This window comes from Carassius auratus, chromosome 39 (genome assembly GCF_003368295.1).
Source record: "Carassius auratus strain Wakin chromosome 39, ASM336829v1, whole genome shotgun sequence".
Lineage (NCBI taxonomy): Eukaryota > Metazoa > Chordata > Actinopteri > Cypriniformes > Cyprinidae > Carassius > Carassius auratus.
In genome coordinates, this window is record NC_039281.1 from 4,425,170 (window position 1) to 4,444,584 (window position 19,415).

The following is a 19,415-nucleotide window of genomic DNA, read 5'->3' on the forward strand; positions in this document are numbered from 1 at the left end:
GTTGTATGTGTGAAGTATGGAGTGTACTTTAATTAATTTTACTTTATTATGAGGTCTTTAAGGGTGTATACTGCTTCTTCTTTTATTTTTATAAAACATATTTTAAATAAAATTGAATTATGTTATTCAATTGAAATTAATTATATTTGTATTTGACAAAAAAATGAATTCCTTTTAATTTTACCTAAAGCTAAATTTATCTCAGATTTAGAATGTCCATGGAAAAAAGAAAAAAAGAAAAAAAGAAAGAAAAAAAGAGATGACCTTGACAGAACTAGAACTAGTTTCACCAGGTCACTCTAACTGTCATCACTCCTCCCTTTTTTTCTTGAAACTTTCACTATTATGTAGGCTACTGCTGAGCTCATTGTTTTTGGCAGTGCTTGAAATATACTTAAAATTGGTCAGCATTTGTATTCATATGATGATGATATGGGGGATAATAAGTTGTAAGACAGCACAGTATAGCTGCTCAAGATAAGAGCTTAATGTTTTTGTTTAGTTAACAGAAAATTTGATACAGCCAGAAAGTGACAGATAACAGATTCCTCCATGTTGCTCTGCTCTATGATTTCTGTTCCATTGTGTAGACACTGATGTGATTAAAACATAATTATTCTTAAATATAGTGGTTTCAAAAAGCATTTGGACATTTATGCATTTCAAAACAATTAATACATTTGTAGGTTTGAAATGATAAAACAATAAATATACAATTTTAACTTAAGAAAAAGGTATTTGGAGACTTCTGGTTGTCAAATGTAAACATACATGGTAAATGTGATTTACTACAATCTACTAAAGTCTATGTTAGATTATAACAAGAGTTTTTGCACTCATGCTGAAATACAGTGAGATGACTATAAAGGAAGTGCTTTTTGCAAGCTTTCTTTATACATCCCATTCACGATTTGAATAAATGTTTTGTTTTAAATGCTGTGGAGCCAACACCATCTACGTACAGCTCAGATTTGCCAAAATGGTGCTACGCTGATTTGGAGAGACACAGGAAACGAATTGTTGAATAAAGTCATTATTTTAGTGTACAAAAAGTATTCTTCACTTTAATAATTTAAAAATGGCCTAAATGGCCTATAATTAAACTAGGGTTTAAGATAATTTTGGGGTCTTAGTGTTGCTTAGGTATACACAAATACTGTAATGATTCAAATGCATGCTTAGCAACCAGAAATAGAGATACAAATTGAAAACAATGAAATGAAACTTGAAAAGAAAACAAGAAAAAACAAACTGAATGGTTTCTGAGACTTGATTCTGTTAGTGGGGTCTACAGCCCGGAGCAGTTTCTAGAGCAGGAGTGATGTGTGTATGCATGTGTGTGTTTGTACTGTCAAGATATCCATAAACAAAGCATAAAACGTCTACATGATGGAGAACTTTGTTTGGCAACTTTCACCAAGGTCACCAACAGACATGTTGTATCAGTAAATCAGTTATCCTGTCAGAAATGAATTCATTTGGTTGTTGTCTTTACCTGACTTAAGGGAACATTTAAACAGGTAGAAGTTTACCATGAAGACCTCATCTCAGATCCTGTAACTGTTTTGCATAACAGCTCACAACACACCCCAGGAGATCACAGAGTTAATTTTTTTGAGAATGAATCAAATCTAGGTTTCATGATTTTCATACCTACGATTTGTTCCATGTGTGCGAGCAGAAGCTTCAATTAATAAAGAATGAGCCCTCGAGCAAATTCTTGCCCAAGGGAATGTCCTCTTCAGATGGAGAAACTGATATACGGTAGTATGGAATCTGTGGATTTATTATAAGGAAATTCCTTAATGTAACATGCAAAACACATGCCATTATTCGGCACACGAAAGAATAATTTTCACTATTGGAATTATCTGTGAGATGATTTATGATCATTCCTGTTGGCCTATGAACCATAAACATGTTTCTAGGAAGAAAAGAGAAAGACAAATTTTATTCACACGCATATCAACAGAAAAAAGAAAGTTATAATAGAAAGGTGTATTCTGCTGCTGTATTTGCATATGAAATATCTTTGCTTATTTTGCTACTGTTTTTATGCGGCAGTGCATAGATTCCATGGTATTTAGTATATTTCCATGCCAGTCGAGCACCAGCTGTGGCATGAGAAAGTAGGGAAGAAGAACTTGTACTTTGTACTGTCTGCTTCAAACTTGCCAAAAGAAACAGAAGGAACATTTTGTCTTACAAAACCTAACAATAAAGCAAATTTAAGGAAAGATGGCTTTTGGTTGAAAACTCTGCACCATCTCACTGATGTAATGATGCAAATTACCAACTGATTATTTTACCATTTGGAAATGTTCAGTTCTTTCTTTTTGGCCCATGTATAGGGAGATTTTGTGACTGTTTTCCACCCAGACAACAATTTACAATTACTGACCTTTCCTAGGAAACTTAAATACACCTTAAAATATAAATTAAATTATTCTGTAGAATATCCTTCTCTGTATATATATATATATATATATATATATATATATATATATATATATATATATATATATATATATACACACACACACACACACAAAGACATCAATCTGTTTCACACAGGTGCACATTGCCTCTGTGAGGGGGGATTTGTTACGGCAACAGGTTAGAAATTACTCATTATCAAAACTTTACATTTGTGTTTGAGTTATTTTGCTAGATCTATGCTCAATATCCACTCATCAACCACACTTTTTCCTGTAGCCTTGGGGCAGAATTATTGCTCAACAGTATAATGTGATTAAAAGCTATAAATCTTCTGTTACACCTGCTGCCTGTTGTGTGGCAAACACCTGTCCTTCAAACAGAATCTGCCAAAACAATGTGTTCGAGATGCTTCTGATATATTCCAGGTACAGATTTTATGACCAGCCAATAACAGTCAGTCCTGGATCCATTTAGTGACTTGTCATTTTAATTACCTTACATAAATAACAATTATGGTGAAAAAAAAATAACATGACAGTCATCTTAATTTTCAACATCATGTTTTTTAAACGTGTCTTGGAATTTTAAAATATTAAGAATATACAATGGGACATAAATATAGTTATGCTGGGGTCAGCAACTAGCCCACAGTGTTACTGCAGAGGGTCTGACATTTACTGTTATTTAAAACATCCAAGCTTTAACAATTTTTTTGTTGAAAAGCTAAAATTAAGATTGTCCCTCCCACATTTAAATGTATTATATGCTATAAAATGTAAATGTTTTATACAAGAATGACTCATCATATGTGGACAGGTTTTTTTTTTCCTCCATTAAGTTTGGGGTCACAGTTTTCTTTTTTTTTCTTTTTTTAAGAAATTAAATAGTAAAGTTTGTAGACAAACTTTAAGTTGGCTTGAAAAAGCCTAGCCAGAAAGACTGAAGTAGTTTTAAAAGCTTGAAGATTAAAGGGTTGCAGTTTTAACTAATTTGAAGTTTAAAGTAGTTTTAAATTACATGCTAGGGTGTTGCTATGCGGTTACTACAATAAAAAAATGAAGATGACAGAGCATCAAAGCGAGATCTGAACAACAACAGCAGATACAGTACATGTCAGTAGCATGGTTCAGCATGATTAGCATGTTGTTAACATGTTTCTAGCATGATTAGCATATTACCAGCATGGTTAACAAGTTACTAACATGTTGTTAATAGTAACAGGCTAAGTTACTAGCATGATTAGCATTTTACTAGCATGTTGTTAGCATGACTAGCATATTACTAGCATCTTTATAAAATGATTAACATGCTGCTATCAAGTTTATAGCATGATTAGTGTGTTTCTAGAATGATTAGCAAATTACAAGCATGTCGCTATCAGGTTATTAGCTTTATTAGCAAGTGACTAGCATGTTGCTATCATGACTAGCAAGTGACTAGCATGTTGATAGGATGACTAGCAAATGACTAGCATATCATAAGCCTGATTATCAAAGTTACTAGCATGTCGTTAGCATGATTCTAGTATGATTAACATGTTAGCATGTTGTTACCATGATTAACAAATGACTAGCATGTTGTAAGCATGACTATCAAGTCACTAGCATGTCATTAGCCTGATTAGCAAGTCACTAGCATGTCGTTAACAAGTGTCTAGCATGTTGCTAGCATGATTAACTATTGATTAGCATGTTGTTTGTATGATTATCAAGTAACTAGCATGTTGCTAGCATAATTAACAAGTCACTAGCATGTTGTTGACAAGTTTCTATCTTTTTGTTAACATTATTAACAAGTGACTAACATTTAGCTAGAGTGACGTTGAGCCTCAGAAACTGTTCTGATCTGAATGCAGAGAGGAAGAGGAGAGGGTCTGTTCTTGCTGAGGCCGGAACTCCCTCAAAGAAAGCTTGCGCTCACTATCCATTCCTTAACACTGAGTCAATGAAGCTCCATTTAATTTGGGACCGTCCTTCTCACTCAAGCAATCTACAGCTGTGATATCAGACCAACATAGTCAAAAGAGCATTTCTCATCTCCTCATTACCATAAATGTCAGTTCCCTGCCTCTTTAGGTAAAGCTATACTGGATGGGTCAAGTTGGGTTCCAAAAACCATAGAATGAGGTTAAATTCTTCAGTTCGCTCGAAGGCCACTTCACTTCAGAGGTGTTATTCAAATTTCGGTACGGGACAACAATGCTCATGTTCTCCAGTCGGAAGTACAAACACTGCTTGCAAAAGAGCCATGGAAACAATTCCTCTAGTGAACAGTGATTCAGGATTTTACAGACGCTACTTCGTCATTTCCAAGAAAGATGGCGTTCAGACCCATTCTCAATCTTAGACATCTAAACTGCTTGCTTATGAGATGGCCATTCAAGATGTTAACTTTGAAACAGATCCTCATGCAAGTATGTCCTGAGGACAGGTTTCTTTCAAGAGATCTGAAATATTCTTACTTTCACATCCAGATAGCCCCCCATAACAGACTGTGCTTGAGATTCACATTCAAGGGAGTGGCCTAGCAGTCCTGGCATTTGGACTGGCCCTGCAAATAAAACAAAAACAAAACAAAACAAAAACCTTCCTGCTGGCCTCAAAGGGGTACAACATCCTGGTCCGTTCGGACAACATGACGGTGGTAGCTTTTATCAGGTCACGCTCCCCTAACAGGTGCTCAACACCTTCCATGGGCACAAGACAAACTCCTGTAACTGAGAGCAGTTCATGTGACAGGCAAAATGAACCAGGGAGCCAAGCCCTGCTTCCTCAGGTCATCAGACGGGTCAAGGAAGTCAGACACTGAGTCCTCCTGTTGGCCCCACTCTGGAGGAATCAGATGTGGGGTTGATTCAGCTGCTATTGGCTGATATCACTGGAGGACCTTCTCTCCGAGCAAAGGGCATGATTTGGCATCCCCGGCCAGAGCTGTGGAACCTTCATGTTTGGCCCCTTGACGGGAGTCTTTGCAGCTCCCTGTGAGTGTAACTAATACCATTTTTGGAGGCTAGAGCTCAGTCTACAAGATGTCTTTAAATGGTAATTCTTCTCTGAGTGGTGTGCAGCACGGAACGAGGACCCATCATCTTGTGTCATGCCCCTAGTGTCAGTCAAGCATGTGGGTGACCTGCAAGCATTGTTAGTCAGTGCTTCCTGTCTTGAGTTTGGGCCTAGTGACTATAGAGTTGTCTTCAAGACATGACTATGTGCTGAAAGTACTCTGTTTAGAGCACAAGTCATCACCCTTCTGGCGCTCTCCAATTCAGATGGTGAGCAGGGTCCCAATCCAGTCTACTCGGTTCGGGAGTGTATGTTGAGTGATCTGGCCTGTTTAGACACTCAGATCAGCTCTTTGTGTGCTAAAGTGCTGCCGGTTGAAAAGCCAAGATTCGCTGGATAGTGGATGCTATAGCCTTGGCTTACACCTCAGTGGACTTGCAGTGAGGGCTCACTCCACCAGAGGAATGGTCTCCTCCAGGGATTGATCTAGTGAGATTTCTACTGGTGATACAGTATATGTGTTGCAACTGGCTGGTCGTCACCCTTTGCCTTCACCAGGTTTATAACTTGGATGTCTCTGCCCTGCAGGCACGTATTTTGTATACTTAATATCATGCTTCAGTATTAGATTAAACAGGAATTTCCCCACCATAAGCGTATCAATGCAATGTTCATTCCCTTACATTAGTTATTTTACTGAGGTTACGTTAGCAACCAAAACATTTTCTATTAAAAAAAGAAAAAAAGAAGCCCCATCATGGGCTTAAAATGTTACCATCAATTTACCATGGTATAACCATTGTAATGTTTTGTAAGGGTTATAACTATTAGCCTTAGGATTTAGTTCAATCCTGATAACAAATATGCTTATTTCTTTTCTTTAAACTATAATATTAAAGCTGATGAATCCTCAGAACAACCAAAAATAGTGTAAAACTCAAAGTATGATTTTGCAGTGTTAGTGTGGGAGAGGGTTATGTCAAGGATGAGATTAATTGGGTGTATTCCAGCTGGTTCTGTGCAGTGTTGATAGCGTAAACTCTAAACAGACATGAACAAATCCATCACAACAATGACGTGTTTTGGGGGAAGGGGCTGATGAGCTGAAATCAACTGTTAAAAGGTGATGACAGAACTGATAAGCTTCAAACTTTATGGCTGTTGATTTTTCTTTGTTAATACAATCTATTTAAACGGGGGACACTGGATGAGACTAACTCCCCTAAAGGGCAGTGCACCCTGCTGCCAATTACTAGAAAACCAAAACAGCAACCACGCGCTGCAATGTTATTAGCTAAACAGTATTGACTGATTAGCAATGTTTAGTAAACTCAACATGAAGATGTCAGGCAGAGAGATGAAGCTCTGATTCACTGAATCAGGCAGAAGAAAGACCATCCAGTTCCAGGTTACTGTTGTGTGTAAATAATCTTACACACTTCAGATGCATACTATGAGGAGACAAAGATGAAGATGTCGTCCTTGAATTATTGGCGCTCATAAACACAGCTAACCTTCTCCTACAAAGTCACATTAATGTACTTTTGACCTGATTAAGGTTGAATGCCACTTAAATGCTAATTTCTGCTTGGTCCATCTCTCTTTCTTTCTCTCTCTCTCTCTCTCACACACACACAGACACACACACACACACACACAATCCTATTTAAAATATTACAGCATCTAACGATTGGAACATTCAAAAGCTTTTTAAAACACATAGGACAAGCATTTTTATTCATATATTGAATAAAAATAGACTTAAGTTTGAAAAAAATTCACATTATGAAGACTAGACATGAATTATAAAACATAATTAAAATAATAATATAATTTCAAAATGCATTATATTGCACATATTTGACCTGATTGAAGTGATTTCAAATTTTCAAATTTCAATTCACCCAGACAATCTTTCTAAGAAACCCAAGCAATCCATATTATCTGAACTCAGGAAGAAAAAAAAACAAACAATCAAACAACAACAACAACAAAATAGCCTATTAAAACACACATGCCAAGAAAAGGTACCCTTTTATCCTCTTGGTCCTTAAAGGAAAAGAAGTCCGATTTATGTCAGGTGAAAGTAGACATTATCCATTGACTGCATTCAACAAGATGTTCATCGAGAGGAAGAAAAATGTAGAAGACAACAATTATTCCACATCTATGGTCCAAATTCTATCACAACATGAAAGCATCCATTCTTTAGGATTGTTCCGAAAGAAACTTGCCTCTGTATATCTGGGGAGCACAGTGCTCTAAATGAACTGACATGTACCAGGGCTTATATAGAATATTTAGTGAAAATAGTGTTGAGAGACAACAAACACTTTAGTGTAATGGACTGTTCTATGTTATTTCCCCCTAAAATATTTGACATGTCAACATGACAAAAACAAAACTCCATGAGTGTTAAGAGGAATTTGGCCCCAACTCTGCTGGATGCTGGTTTCAAACACCATGGCTGTTTATTAGTTTCAACAGCTAACAAGCTAAGATGTTTCATAAGCAAATACAATGTCCCACAGATGCATCACCACATCCTTGAGTATCAGGCTTGTGGTTAATGTTGGAACTTCTAATCTAATCATCAGATCTGATCATTGCAGCTGGTTTGAAGTTAAACATACAGCAAGCCAGTGTGATATCCTCGTCGTATGTCTGCTTCCCCACCTAGTGGTTAAAACTATTCATTATTCGCTATTCACTGTTTTAGTCCAAAAACGTGTGCATATTCTGATTTGGTGCAGTGCTTACAATTCATGGGTATTCTCTAGCACTAGATAAACAGCAGTTATACACTCATTATTGCACTGCATTATGGGATCAAATGAGGGCATTTGATAATGTCTACCATGGTTTCAGACACCAAAACAAATGGCTGTTCCCTCGGAAATAACACTTGAATCTTGGCTCCGAGAACCATAATGTGTTTGATTTGGAATTTAAACATCTTTGCATGAATTTTAATTAAAATAACCTATCAAGCCATCAGAAGGATCTCAAATAAGAGGTATAAACTTAACCAGACAGTTTGCTATTTAACAAAGTATTTTATGTGAAAAGCATCTGAACGGGAAAATACTAACCATTTATTGCTTTTAATATATAAAATAATCTAGAAAAATTGCTCAAAATGTAGAGCATATCAACGGAAATATAATTTGACTCTTAATAAAGACACCTTCTTACATGTTGAGTCTTCAACCATGCCTGTTGACCTTTAAATTATCTAACGTCATGAGTCCAGAATCATGTATCCACTGATGCATGCTGATCAGGCTGGTATCCTCACTCAAGTGCACTCACTAACCCTAAGGTAAGATGTGGCCCCCCACATACAGCATTCATCAGCATATAAAGGACTTTCCTATGGAAATAGTGCCTCTCCTACTGGAGATGTCAAACAGATGCATGCAGCACTCATGATGGTGATTTACATTAGATATGCAATGTGACTGGAAATAAAGATGTAAAAAAATATATATATTATATTATTTATATGACTAATAATCTTTAATTTCTCGCACAGTAGATATGGATATATTATTATAATATATGGATATATTAATATAAAAAATAAGCAAAATTAAATTATCAGTATTCGGGAGTTTAGAATTCATGCAACAACAAATCTGCACGTCAATTAAAAATATGATATCATTGGCTTTCAACAAGAGTGATTTTGTAAATCCCAAATATATAATATTATTGAAATAAAATTGCTAAGTCAAATATTGTAGCTCTTAACAAAGTCAAGACCACACTACAAGCCCTAAGGAGGCAATACACTGCCTCATTCTACTGCTATGGAGTTTTACAACGGCATTAGTCGTTAGTCTTGGGTAAAGCAACATAAACCATTACAAATGGAAAGGATTTGCTAGGAAATGAAAGTGCATGAGAGAGACCCAGAGAATTGCAGTATTTCACCAGGGAGAAAATAATAGATTAAACTGTCAACAAAACGGATGAGATTATGTTATTTTAACCTTGACTCGAGGTTGCCAGGCTACTGTCTCTTACTCAAGTGACCTGGCCTGCATACAGCCTAAGGGATAGGAACAGCTAGTATGTGGAGAATATAGATGTGTATAAAGGGCCGAAAAAGAAATAAATGAAGCTGGTGTGCTTGTTAGCGGGGTGGGTGTAGAAAGTGCATTTGTATGCAGGTGGTTGCACTGCTTAAAAATAGAATAACAGATTATAAACACATGGGTGTTGCAAGAAAAAAACAAAGAAAGCCCAGTATACACTGTATATATATATATATATATATATATATATATATATATATATATAATTTGTTCATATATACACACACACACATTTTTTGTCGTTTTGTGTTATATGTTTTTATGTAATATATTTCTATATAATGGGGTTCCTATACATGTGTGTATTTATCTCTCTCTATATTAATCTGATATTGCTAATCTGAAAAAAAAACTGCAGTTCATTTGTATGTTCTGAACTGTAGGATTTTCTCTGTTTCAGTCAATAAGATTGTTCACTGGAGAGAGACATAAATGAGCTATACTGTGCAGGCATCTCCTATTCAGCACTAATGAAGCTGTCAATAGCGCGCCCAAGGTAGAGATCTGTTGCACTCATCCTTTTCCAGCTGCTTAGCATCACACACTACCAGCGCACTGGTACTGAAATCCCACAGCCCTCATTTCTTCACCTTTTTATTTAATAATGTTTTATTAATTTCATTGTAGGCACAATCCTTTTACTTTAGCATTGCTAGGAACAACAATCAACACATCATTTTGCCAACTGTCTGCTCTAAAAGCAAGTCTGAATATGCATATGCATATGTCTGAAGATGTGTTTAGAGTATGTGTGTATATGTGTGTGTGTGTGTGTGTGTGTGTGTGTGTGTGTTTGCAATCCCTTCAGGTTACATATGCAGGCACACAACAGAAAATAACAATAAAAAATGAAACGAGTAAAGACAAGGAAATAATAATGCCGAAAAACCTCTCAGGGTTTATAAGTAAAATGTCCAGTGGACATGTCCTGAGATGAATTTTAAATGAGGGAAGAGGTTGTTTGTTTACACTGATGCAAAATCCCACTTGCCTCTCATAAGTAAATGTGGATATGGGGGTCGTCTCTTCATCATCTTCCCTGATGAATCCTGATTGGCCAGTTCAGTTCTTGGTCACCCTGCAGAGATTTGAGTGCTTTTTATTCCGGTTTATTGTTTATTCAGTATATGCGTCACCGGTTACAAAAGGAAAGAAAAGAATCAGGTCCACAATGGTCATGGACATCTAAATATAAAATATTTACTAAATCCTCACCCTCCCTCAGCCGTCTCTCGGCACAAGTCTGTTCTTATAAAATTCCAGTGAATCTAAGCAGATTACTAACCTCTAGATTATCACATTTTATTTCTTTTACCCTTTAAAAAACTGCAGAACATTAGATAAAATGGCCAAAAATGTCATGCAGCCAATGGACAGACTGTTTTTAATTTGAGAATAAATTGTGGTTCAGCGCCCACAGGGGTGAGCCTGGCATAGACCAAATCGCGCTAATGCCATGTGTTCATCCACATCATCCCTATGGTTGGCATGCAGACAAGAAATGCTCTCTTCTTTTACTAAAAACTGAACACTGGATTACATCCCGCCTGTGAGAGGGTAAATGAGAACGACAGAGTAATAAAAAATAGAGAAAGAGAGAGAGTGAGAACATAGAGCAAGGAAGTGAGACACAGAATCCTGACAGACAGCATATCTTTACCGTGCACAACTGGACTAAAGACTGAACTGAGAAACTAAAGAAGGTGAGTACAGCAAACTGTGCATGAGTCGGTGAGAATTTAAAGCCTGTGATGAAAGCGGACGGAAAGCTACAATAATGGTTCTTAGGATTCTTAATAAGAACCATTTCCCTCGATACTTGAGCTGGTTTATTGAAGTTTTTTTATTTTATTTTTTAGATTAAAGGTTCTTGTAGATGGTTTTGAACTACTGAATGAGAATTTATTGGTGCAACTTTCACACAGAAATGAATTTTTTTTCATCATTTATTTACCCTCATGTCATTCCAAACCTGTATGACTTTCTATTCTCTATGGAGCATAAAAAAAGTCTCAGTGTTTTTATTTTTTTAATAATGGAAGCTAATAGTCTCCAGAACTGTTTGATTTCAACCATTCTGAAATTTTGAAAGGAGAAAGAAAGTCATACAGATTTGGAAATAAATGAGGTTGAGAAAATGATGACAGATTTTATATTTATATTTTCGAGTGAACTGTCCCTTTAAATAAACGTTCTATGACATCAGGCTGTAACCTTTTTGGGTTTTATTGGAGCCTTTATTTTTAAGAGTGTAGGACCAGATAAAATATGAAAATAGAAAGACCTGTGCATGTATTCAAGCTGGCTGAGCTTATATATTATAGCACGTAAATGCCAAGCTGGAGTGAATGTAAGTCATGTGATGACAAATGAGGTCATGAGGCATGTATGAAGTCATTTCAATTTTTGTTTGAGTGATCTACTAAAATGGATGGAGAGGAGACAATTACAAGACTGGGCAGCATGTGAAGGTCTTCTCAAAAATGGAAAGAGGACAGATGAAGGTAACATGAATTAAAGAGAATCTGAAAGGAGTGGCAGAGAAGGGAGAAAATAAAGCAGGCATGTTGATAATCCGTCTAGTGATTGTGATGGAAAACTAAGAATGGAGGAAATAGTTATGCACGATTGATTGGTGGTGGTCTTCTGATTTTCTGCCATAAACCATCTCGGGCTCTGTCTCGGTTCAATTCAGACACATGTCACTGGCTCAAACAACATGCTGGTATAAGCTCTTCTGTTGGATTTCAGTAGTTCTCCCGTCAGAGCCTGATGTCTGCAGGTCTAAAGGAGAGGATGACGGGCCATTCCTTCATCTAGGGCATACCTGATGCCTCTGACTATTACAATCCTTTCAATTAAGCTAGCAATGGTTGGGAGCTTCTTAAACAGGCCTCGCAAAAACAACAGCATTGGTGTAGGTTCTAAGTTGTGGAGGCATCATTTGAGAAAGTTCTCAGTTTCAGAAACCATCTGATTTTCACCAGAAGATTAATCAGAAGCAAACAAGGCTTCCATGGAGCCAGAGAGCAGAGGTTATATAATTGAGCTTGCTGAGGCGTTACCTGTGTGTCTCTGTGCTGTCAAACATTCATTTATCCGTCGGTTTGAATCCAGCGCCTCCGTTTACAATGTTGTGTGGGTTTAAAGCTTGAGGACGATGTGAAGAGTCGGCTTCAATTATGGAGAGCCAGTCTATCCGCAGGGATATGATTAAAGCAGGTCTACGGTCCCTCTCCGGCAGCATTCTATCTGACAAAATAATAGAAATGGAAGACTGCTGAACAAAAGCGAAAAAGACATGGATGGACATGAAAAAAAAAAAAAAACTGCTGTCAAATTGTTATGTTACTTGAGTTATTAAGAAATGTAGCCTGAGAACTGTTAAATAACGAAGCCATAACCAGGGTCAGATGGAATCTGGAGAAAAGGGTATATATATTTTCTTTTTGACATTTTCTGTCCTCATTTGCAGCAAAAATGTCAGCCTTCTAAGAAACAGATTTAAAGGTGTAAGGCTGCAGCCGAATATGCATACTTCCATATAGGCGAAAAACAGGACGTTTAATTTATAATTAAGTGTCTCTGAATTCATGTTATTCATAAAACAGTAACTGATTACCTACTACTTCCATTGGGATTTTGAATTGTGCATCCTTTATAATTTCATGACGCCACGAAAAAGGATTCATGAATGACAGCGTACCATTGCATCGCACACTAGGTCACATGACAATAACATATCTAATGCAGTACAGTATGTCCAGATTACATTCAGACTATATAGATATTATATATACTCATTTGTAAGCAACTTTGGATAAAAGCATCTTCTAAATGATTAAAGGTAGATGTAAAATTTTAACAGTCACAAACCAAATACTTGTTCAAAAGCCCATGTTGCACTGGCCAATATGGAAGTTGTCTTGGACTGATGTTGACACCTAGTTTTGTGGATGGGGCTTAAAAGCATTAAGGATCAGGTTATCAGCTAATGATTCGATCAAATAACAATCAGCTTTTGACTGTGTGTAAACTGGTACTGTAAATAACAGAGAATAGCATTGTTTACACTAAATGCAAACAGCACACAAAGCTAGCCACACAGAGCTTAAATTCAAATAATATGACATTTAAGCTAAAAGTAAAATATCTGAACAAGAGGGCGCATTGCTGGTGAAAATAGCCTTAGTCAGCTTGGATAGCTATCTTATTTCAAAATATCCAGAAACATTTAGCTAATGTCTATATTTTAAAATACACTGCATTTACACAAAATGTATTTTAAGATTAGAAAATGTATTTTCTTTCCCCCTGATGTACATTGTTTGATTTATTTCAACATTTGAAATGTAAACATTCAAGTCTCAATTTACTGTCAATTTGAAAAATATAGTTCATTAAGCAATTAAGCAACACACTGTTTCATGGTGTGGATAAATAAAATCCAATTCGTTTTCAGTTGCACAAATTCCGTGTGGGCCAGGCTTTGACCTCTACTAATATGTTAGCCAAATGAAGAGTTGGCAATAAAAAAGACACTCTCAAACACTTTCTCCCGAGAAATCCTAATAGAACATACTGATAAACAGGATGAAAAGATAGGAAGAAAACAGCATGACAAGAGACAGAGACAGAAAGGATTTGGAGAAATAAAACGTAATTTATCATCTCTCATAAACTTCAGTAGTAACAGGAGTGTCAAAAAGGACAGGGACATGGGAGACAAAAGAGAAATGAAAGACACCGATGCAAAATGGGATGTGAATTTGCAATAGGGAACAAATTAGCATTGTGACTGAATCTAGAAGGGGGCCGTTGTGTGAGAGGAAAAGAGAGAGATTAGAAGAATACAGCATGTCACAAACCACAAGAGATTGTCAATGACACTGGTTTATAGGAAGGCGGGTAATGAAGAGATCCATCTATAAAACTACAGGTGCCATCGGAGGCATGTGACACAGCTGTGCACATGTACAAAAGACAGAGAGAGGGAGGGAGCGAGAGAGAGAGAGAGAGAGAGAGAGATTGGGGGTGATTAGGGGAACGGGGAGACAGAGAGGGGTTATTCTCTGAGCTAGTCAAGTGACGAGTGTGAAGGAAGCCATGCTTGGACGGAAGAGACACAATGCAAGCTGAGACAATAAGATATACAAGAAACAATAAAATATTGAAAGAATACATAGAAGAACTATGAAAAAAGGAGACAAAGAAAAGGATTGAGAACAACCTGGATACATTTTGCGGGAACACTAAGAGAGAAAAGAGACCAAGAAGAAGAGTGAAAGGTAAAGCTACAATGATCTGCATCTAATATCTCCACAGGTAACTGCTGTCAATGTGATGTTCATGCGGCATGACAGAGATGGGGAAATGTGATGGATGGAGGGAGGAGGTGGAGGAAGAGAGGAATAATTGAAGAATGGCAAAATGGAAATGAGAAAGAATATGTAGGAATGATGAAATGGGTGATGTGCCTACAAGAAGATGGAACAGTGTTTACATTCTGGAAAATATACGTGATAGATTTTGTACCAAAAATTCTGGAAGTTAATAATGCGATTTTAAATTACTGCAGTAGTGAGGACTTGTGAAAAAAGCTGGAATATATATATATATATATATAAATATTCAAATATATACATGTGGAAATGTTCACACATAAAAATCAAGACTTGTACTCTGTCACACTTCAGGAGGCAAAATGTCTGATTTATAAATAGAAGTGCACTGACATTTTGAAAGATTGCTCTGATCTAAAAGAAACAATTGAGAAAAAGAGACAAGGAGAGAGAGAAATGTTTGTTGGGGGCTGATCTGTGCTAAAATGGTCCAGCGCCTTTCATTATGGACTGCTTCTTGTTCAGGTCCCATGACAATAACTGCAGTGGTAATAGCTGGTGTGTCTTGAGGCAAGGCAATCAGCATCATAAAATTAAATTAAAGAGAAAAAGGCAAGTTGTGCATTAAATAAAATGGTACACTAAAGAAAAGCTGTTGGTGGTGCAGTTGTGTGTGGGCAGAGAGAACTGCTGCCATCTTGTGGTAAAGTTCTGGGACATTATTAAATTTGCACGGTTTATGGATACTAAGGAGTGTCAACAGGACCAGTGTCCCAGGACCTTGAGCTGAGAGACACCTGAGACAATTTTTTTTTTTTGCTAATGGAAAATTTATATTCACTGAGAAACAGTTTTTAGATGTACTCAATGAACAAATTATAACTGCATTCAACGGTGTATTAATAGAATTAACATTTGTATTAATATTGCAACAAGATATTGCAGACAGGTTTCCCACTATCACTGAAAATCTGAAAATGTCATGGGATTTTAAAATTGTGTTTACCCAACCCATTTAAGACAGTTGATCTCAAACAACAATCTTCTTTTATGTTCAATAGAAAAAAAAATTAAATAAAAAGGCTTGAACAACTTGAGTAATAGCTGTGTAAATGATGACTCTCCCTTTAACAAAGTAGTTTCCCAGGCACACTTTTCATATAAAAACTCAATTGTAAGAAATAAAGCCAGAAGTCTAAGACATTTCAAAAGCTAAACATAGAACATAATGGCACACTGACAATGTGTTATTGTCTAATTTGTATAATCCCTGGAATAAAACAGTGTGTTGGATGGCAATATAGGACCATCAGCAGCTGGTGCCCAGGCGGGTCGAAGGGCCGTAATCCATACATAATGGGGAAAATGTTAACATATTTTTTTTTTCTTAAATCCTCTTCACAGCCACTGTTCATCTGTATCACATTATCACAGAATGCTGCTGTATCTTCAGTTCTGGATGAGTCTATTTCTGTTGATTACAAACGGGTGAGTAAAGAAATAACCATCTGATGCACAGAGACTAAGAATCACCTGACGTCCACACTGTTAACATTTCTCCCTGTCTCCCAGTGAAAGAGGATTTTATGGGAATCATTATGGCGAGTGGAATGATTCGCAACTGCAGCCCACCATACAGAAGCTGATGAAAGGCTACAATCGATACCTTAGGCCAAACTTCAACCGTGAGGGCCACCTGAATTTAATTAAATATAGAAGGAGAATTAAAACAATAATTAAAACCCAATAATAAAAACAGACTTCAATGTTTCAACAGAGGGGCCTGTTAAAATTGGAATGAGTCTGGATATTGCCAGTATTGACGCCATCTCTGAGATTAACATGGTACTGTTTACATTTATAAACTTACTTTGATAAGACGCTTCAGGCAACAGGATTCTGATCAATTCTGTTCATATATCTACAGGACTACACAGCCACTATCTTCCTAAGACAACGATGGGGAGATTCCCGCCTCATATTCCCTGGAAATGAAAGTCTGAGTCTGGACGGGCGGCTGGTTTCTTTGCTGTGGATCCCCGATACGTTCATCCCTGATTCTAAGCGTTCTTTCCTCCATGACGTAACTGTGGAGAACCGTCTGATCCGCATCTTCAGTAACGGCACTGTGCTCTACGCTCTTCGGTAAACACTGAATTTACAACTTCTTACCAAAGGCTGAACAACTGCTCCATGCAGATGTATGTGCATCTGGGGAACCTTCCCACTGAAATGGTTCATTCAATATTCCTCCTTTTCTCCACAGCATAACAGCAACCATTGCCTGCAACATGGACCTCACCAAGTATCCTATGGATAGACAAGAGTGTACTTTGCAGTTAGAAAGCTGTAAGGGTTTTCACTCTCAAATTGTTTTTTCCTTATTTGATTGGTTATTCAAGAGCAGCCTGTTCAATCCCTTAAATCTGTATGTGTGTGTATGCATGTTTAGGGGGGTATAATTTACAGGATGTAGTGTTTTACTGGACCCGAGGGAATGACTCAGTGAAGGGGTTAGATACACTGCGTCTGGCCCAGTACAGTGTGGAGAGCTACTACACAACCGTTTCTCAGGCTGTGTATGAAACAGGTAAAAATATTGAATTTTATTATATATATTATTATATATATATATATTATTTATCTTATATATATATATATGCTATACATATGGTTTATACTTGGAAAAAATGTATAGTATTTATATTCAATGGAATGTTAAACAATTTACAACCATTTTCAATGTATATGATAAAAATATCTTACAGTTAATCAATGAACTATTTTTAATTTAGCACTTTTTAGTACTTTTTGTGAAAATTGCACACATTTTCTTTTCTCTTTTTGTTTCGTTTTACAGTGAATAACCTGCAATATTCTGGATCCGTTTCAGGTTTTTACCCGAAGCTAGTGCTGCATTTCTCTTTACGTAGAAATGTGCTGTTCTTCATTCTGGAGACGTATGTGCCCTCGACACTTCTGGTGGTTCTGTCATGGGTGTCTTTTTGGATCAGTCAGTCCTCCGTTCCAGCTCGCACCTGCATTGGTCAGTGATTCCAAGAGCTTATTACTCTAAACAAAAACATACGCTACAAAAGATTTCTAGATTATAGCGAAACTAAATAATCTCTATCAAATCCATTTATTCGACAGGCGTGACCACCGTTCTTACCATGACCACACTAATGATGGGAGCCAGGACCTCGCTTCCCAATGCCAACTGCTTCATTAAGGCTATAGATGTCTATCTCGGCATCTGTTTCACTTTCATCTTTGGTGCTCTGCTGGAATATGCCTGTGCTCATTTCTGCACCATGCAGCACCAAACCATTGTAGATGTGCAAAGGGTGAGAAGCCTCTGGATAGTGGCAATAAATTACACATTTTACAACCCGTTTTAATTTTTACATTACATTTTTACAGGAACTACTCAAAGAATTTGAGGAGTCAAATGGTATGACTCATTTGGCAAATTCAACATCACCCAAAAAGATGCAGACTGAAGAATCAACTCAGCAGGAGATGCCTGAACAATCTGTGATATGCGAAGGGAATGAGGCCACAGACAAGAAGAAAGAAAAGGGTTGCGGTTTGTCTTCTGTAAAGCAAATGTCTCGCCGAGCAGCATCCATGATGAGTGTTGAGAATCCTAACAACATCGACAGACATGCACGTGTATTTTTCCCCACGGTATTTCTCCTTGTCAATATTTTCTACTGGCTGTACTACCTTTTATTCTAATGGATGAACCACTCTTAATGAACAAAGTATTGCACAAATGACTGTAAAAGTGAAAAGTAAATTACAGTTATATAGTGGCCTATAACAAGGAGCTGGACTTGATTCATTGTTGCACTGAAGAAAGTGTTTCTACATAACAATAAAAATGAAGATCACATGGACACACATAAATCACCATACAGACTCATCTGCAGCAGGACACAAAGAAGGACTCTGCTCTACGCATCCACAATTGCCTTCACATTACTGATTTATTTAAGGGTTCAGTGCTTTACCTGTTTTTTCATCTTGCTTTGTTTTGTTAGGTAACGTAATATGCTGTAGGGGTGCTGTAAACTCCATAAGCACTGACTATAATAAACTGCATTAAAGGGTTAGTTCGCCCAAAAATGAAAATTATGTCATTAATAACTCACCCTTATGCTGTTCCAAACATGTAAGACCTCCTTTTATCTTCGGAACACAGTTTAAGATATTTTAGATTTAGTCTGAGAGCTCTCAGTCCCTCCATTGAAGCTGTGTGTACGGTATACTGTCCATGTCCAGAAAGGTAAGAGAAACATCATCAAAGTAGTCCATGTGACATCAGAGGGTCCGTTGGAATTTTTTGAAGCATCGAAAATACATTTTGGTCCAAAAATAGCAAAAAGACGACTTTATTCAGCATTGTCTTCTCTTCCATGTCTGTTGTGAGAGAGAGTTCAAATCAAAGCAGGATATCCGGTTCGCGAACGAATCATTCAGTTCACCAAATCGAACTGAATCGTTTTAAACGATTCGCGTCTTTAATA

General features: G+C 36.9%; 1 protein-coding gene across 1 annotated transcript; it reads left to right on the top strand.

Annotated features, from left to right (window-relative positions):
• Window positions 1-16,341: 16,341 nt before the first annotated feature.
• On the top strand, window positions 16,342-18,988 carry LOC113057741 (gamma-aminobutyric acid receptor subunit pi-like). Its single transcript, XM_026225242.1, has 9 exons — window positions 16,342-16,371; window positions 16,456-16,568; window positions 16,661-16,728; window positions 16,811-17,028; window positions 17,150-17,232; window positions 17,336-17,473; window positions 17,777-17,929; window positions 18,037-18,230; window positions 18,307-18,988. The coding sequence occupies exons 1-9, from the start codon at window positions 16,343-16,345 to the stop codon at window positions 18,622-18,624; spliced, it is 1,314 nt and encodes a 437-aa protein (XP_026081027.1). The 5' UTR covers window position 16,342; the 3' UTR covers window positions 18,625-18,988.
• Window positions 18,989-19,415: the final 427 nt, after the last annotated feature.

Coding starts and splice junctions, on each gene's coding strand:
- LOC113057741 (XM_026225242.1), top strand. CDS start 16,343: ATGAGTCTATTTCTGTTGATTACAAACGG. Junction 16,372..16,455: donor TTTCTGTTGATTACAAACGG/GTGAGTAAAGAA, acceptor CCTGTCTCCCAG/TGAAAGAGGATTTTATGGGA. Junction 17,930..18,036: donor TCCAGCTCGCACCTGCATTG/GTCAGTGATTCC, acceptor TTTATTCGACAG/GCGTGACCACCGTTCTTACC.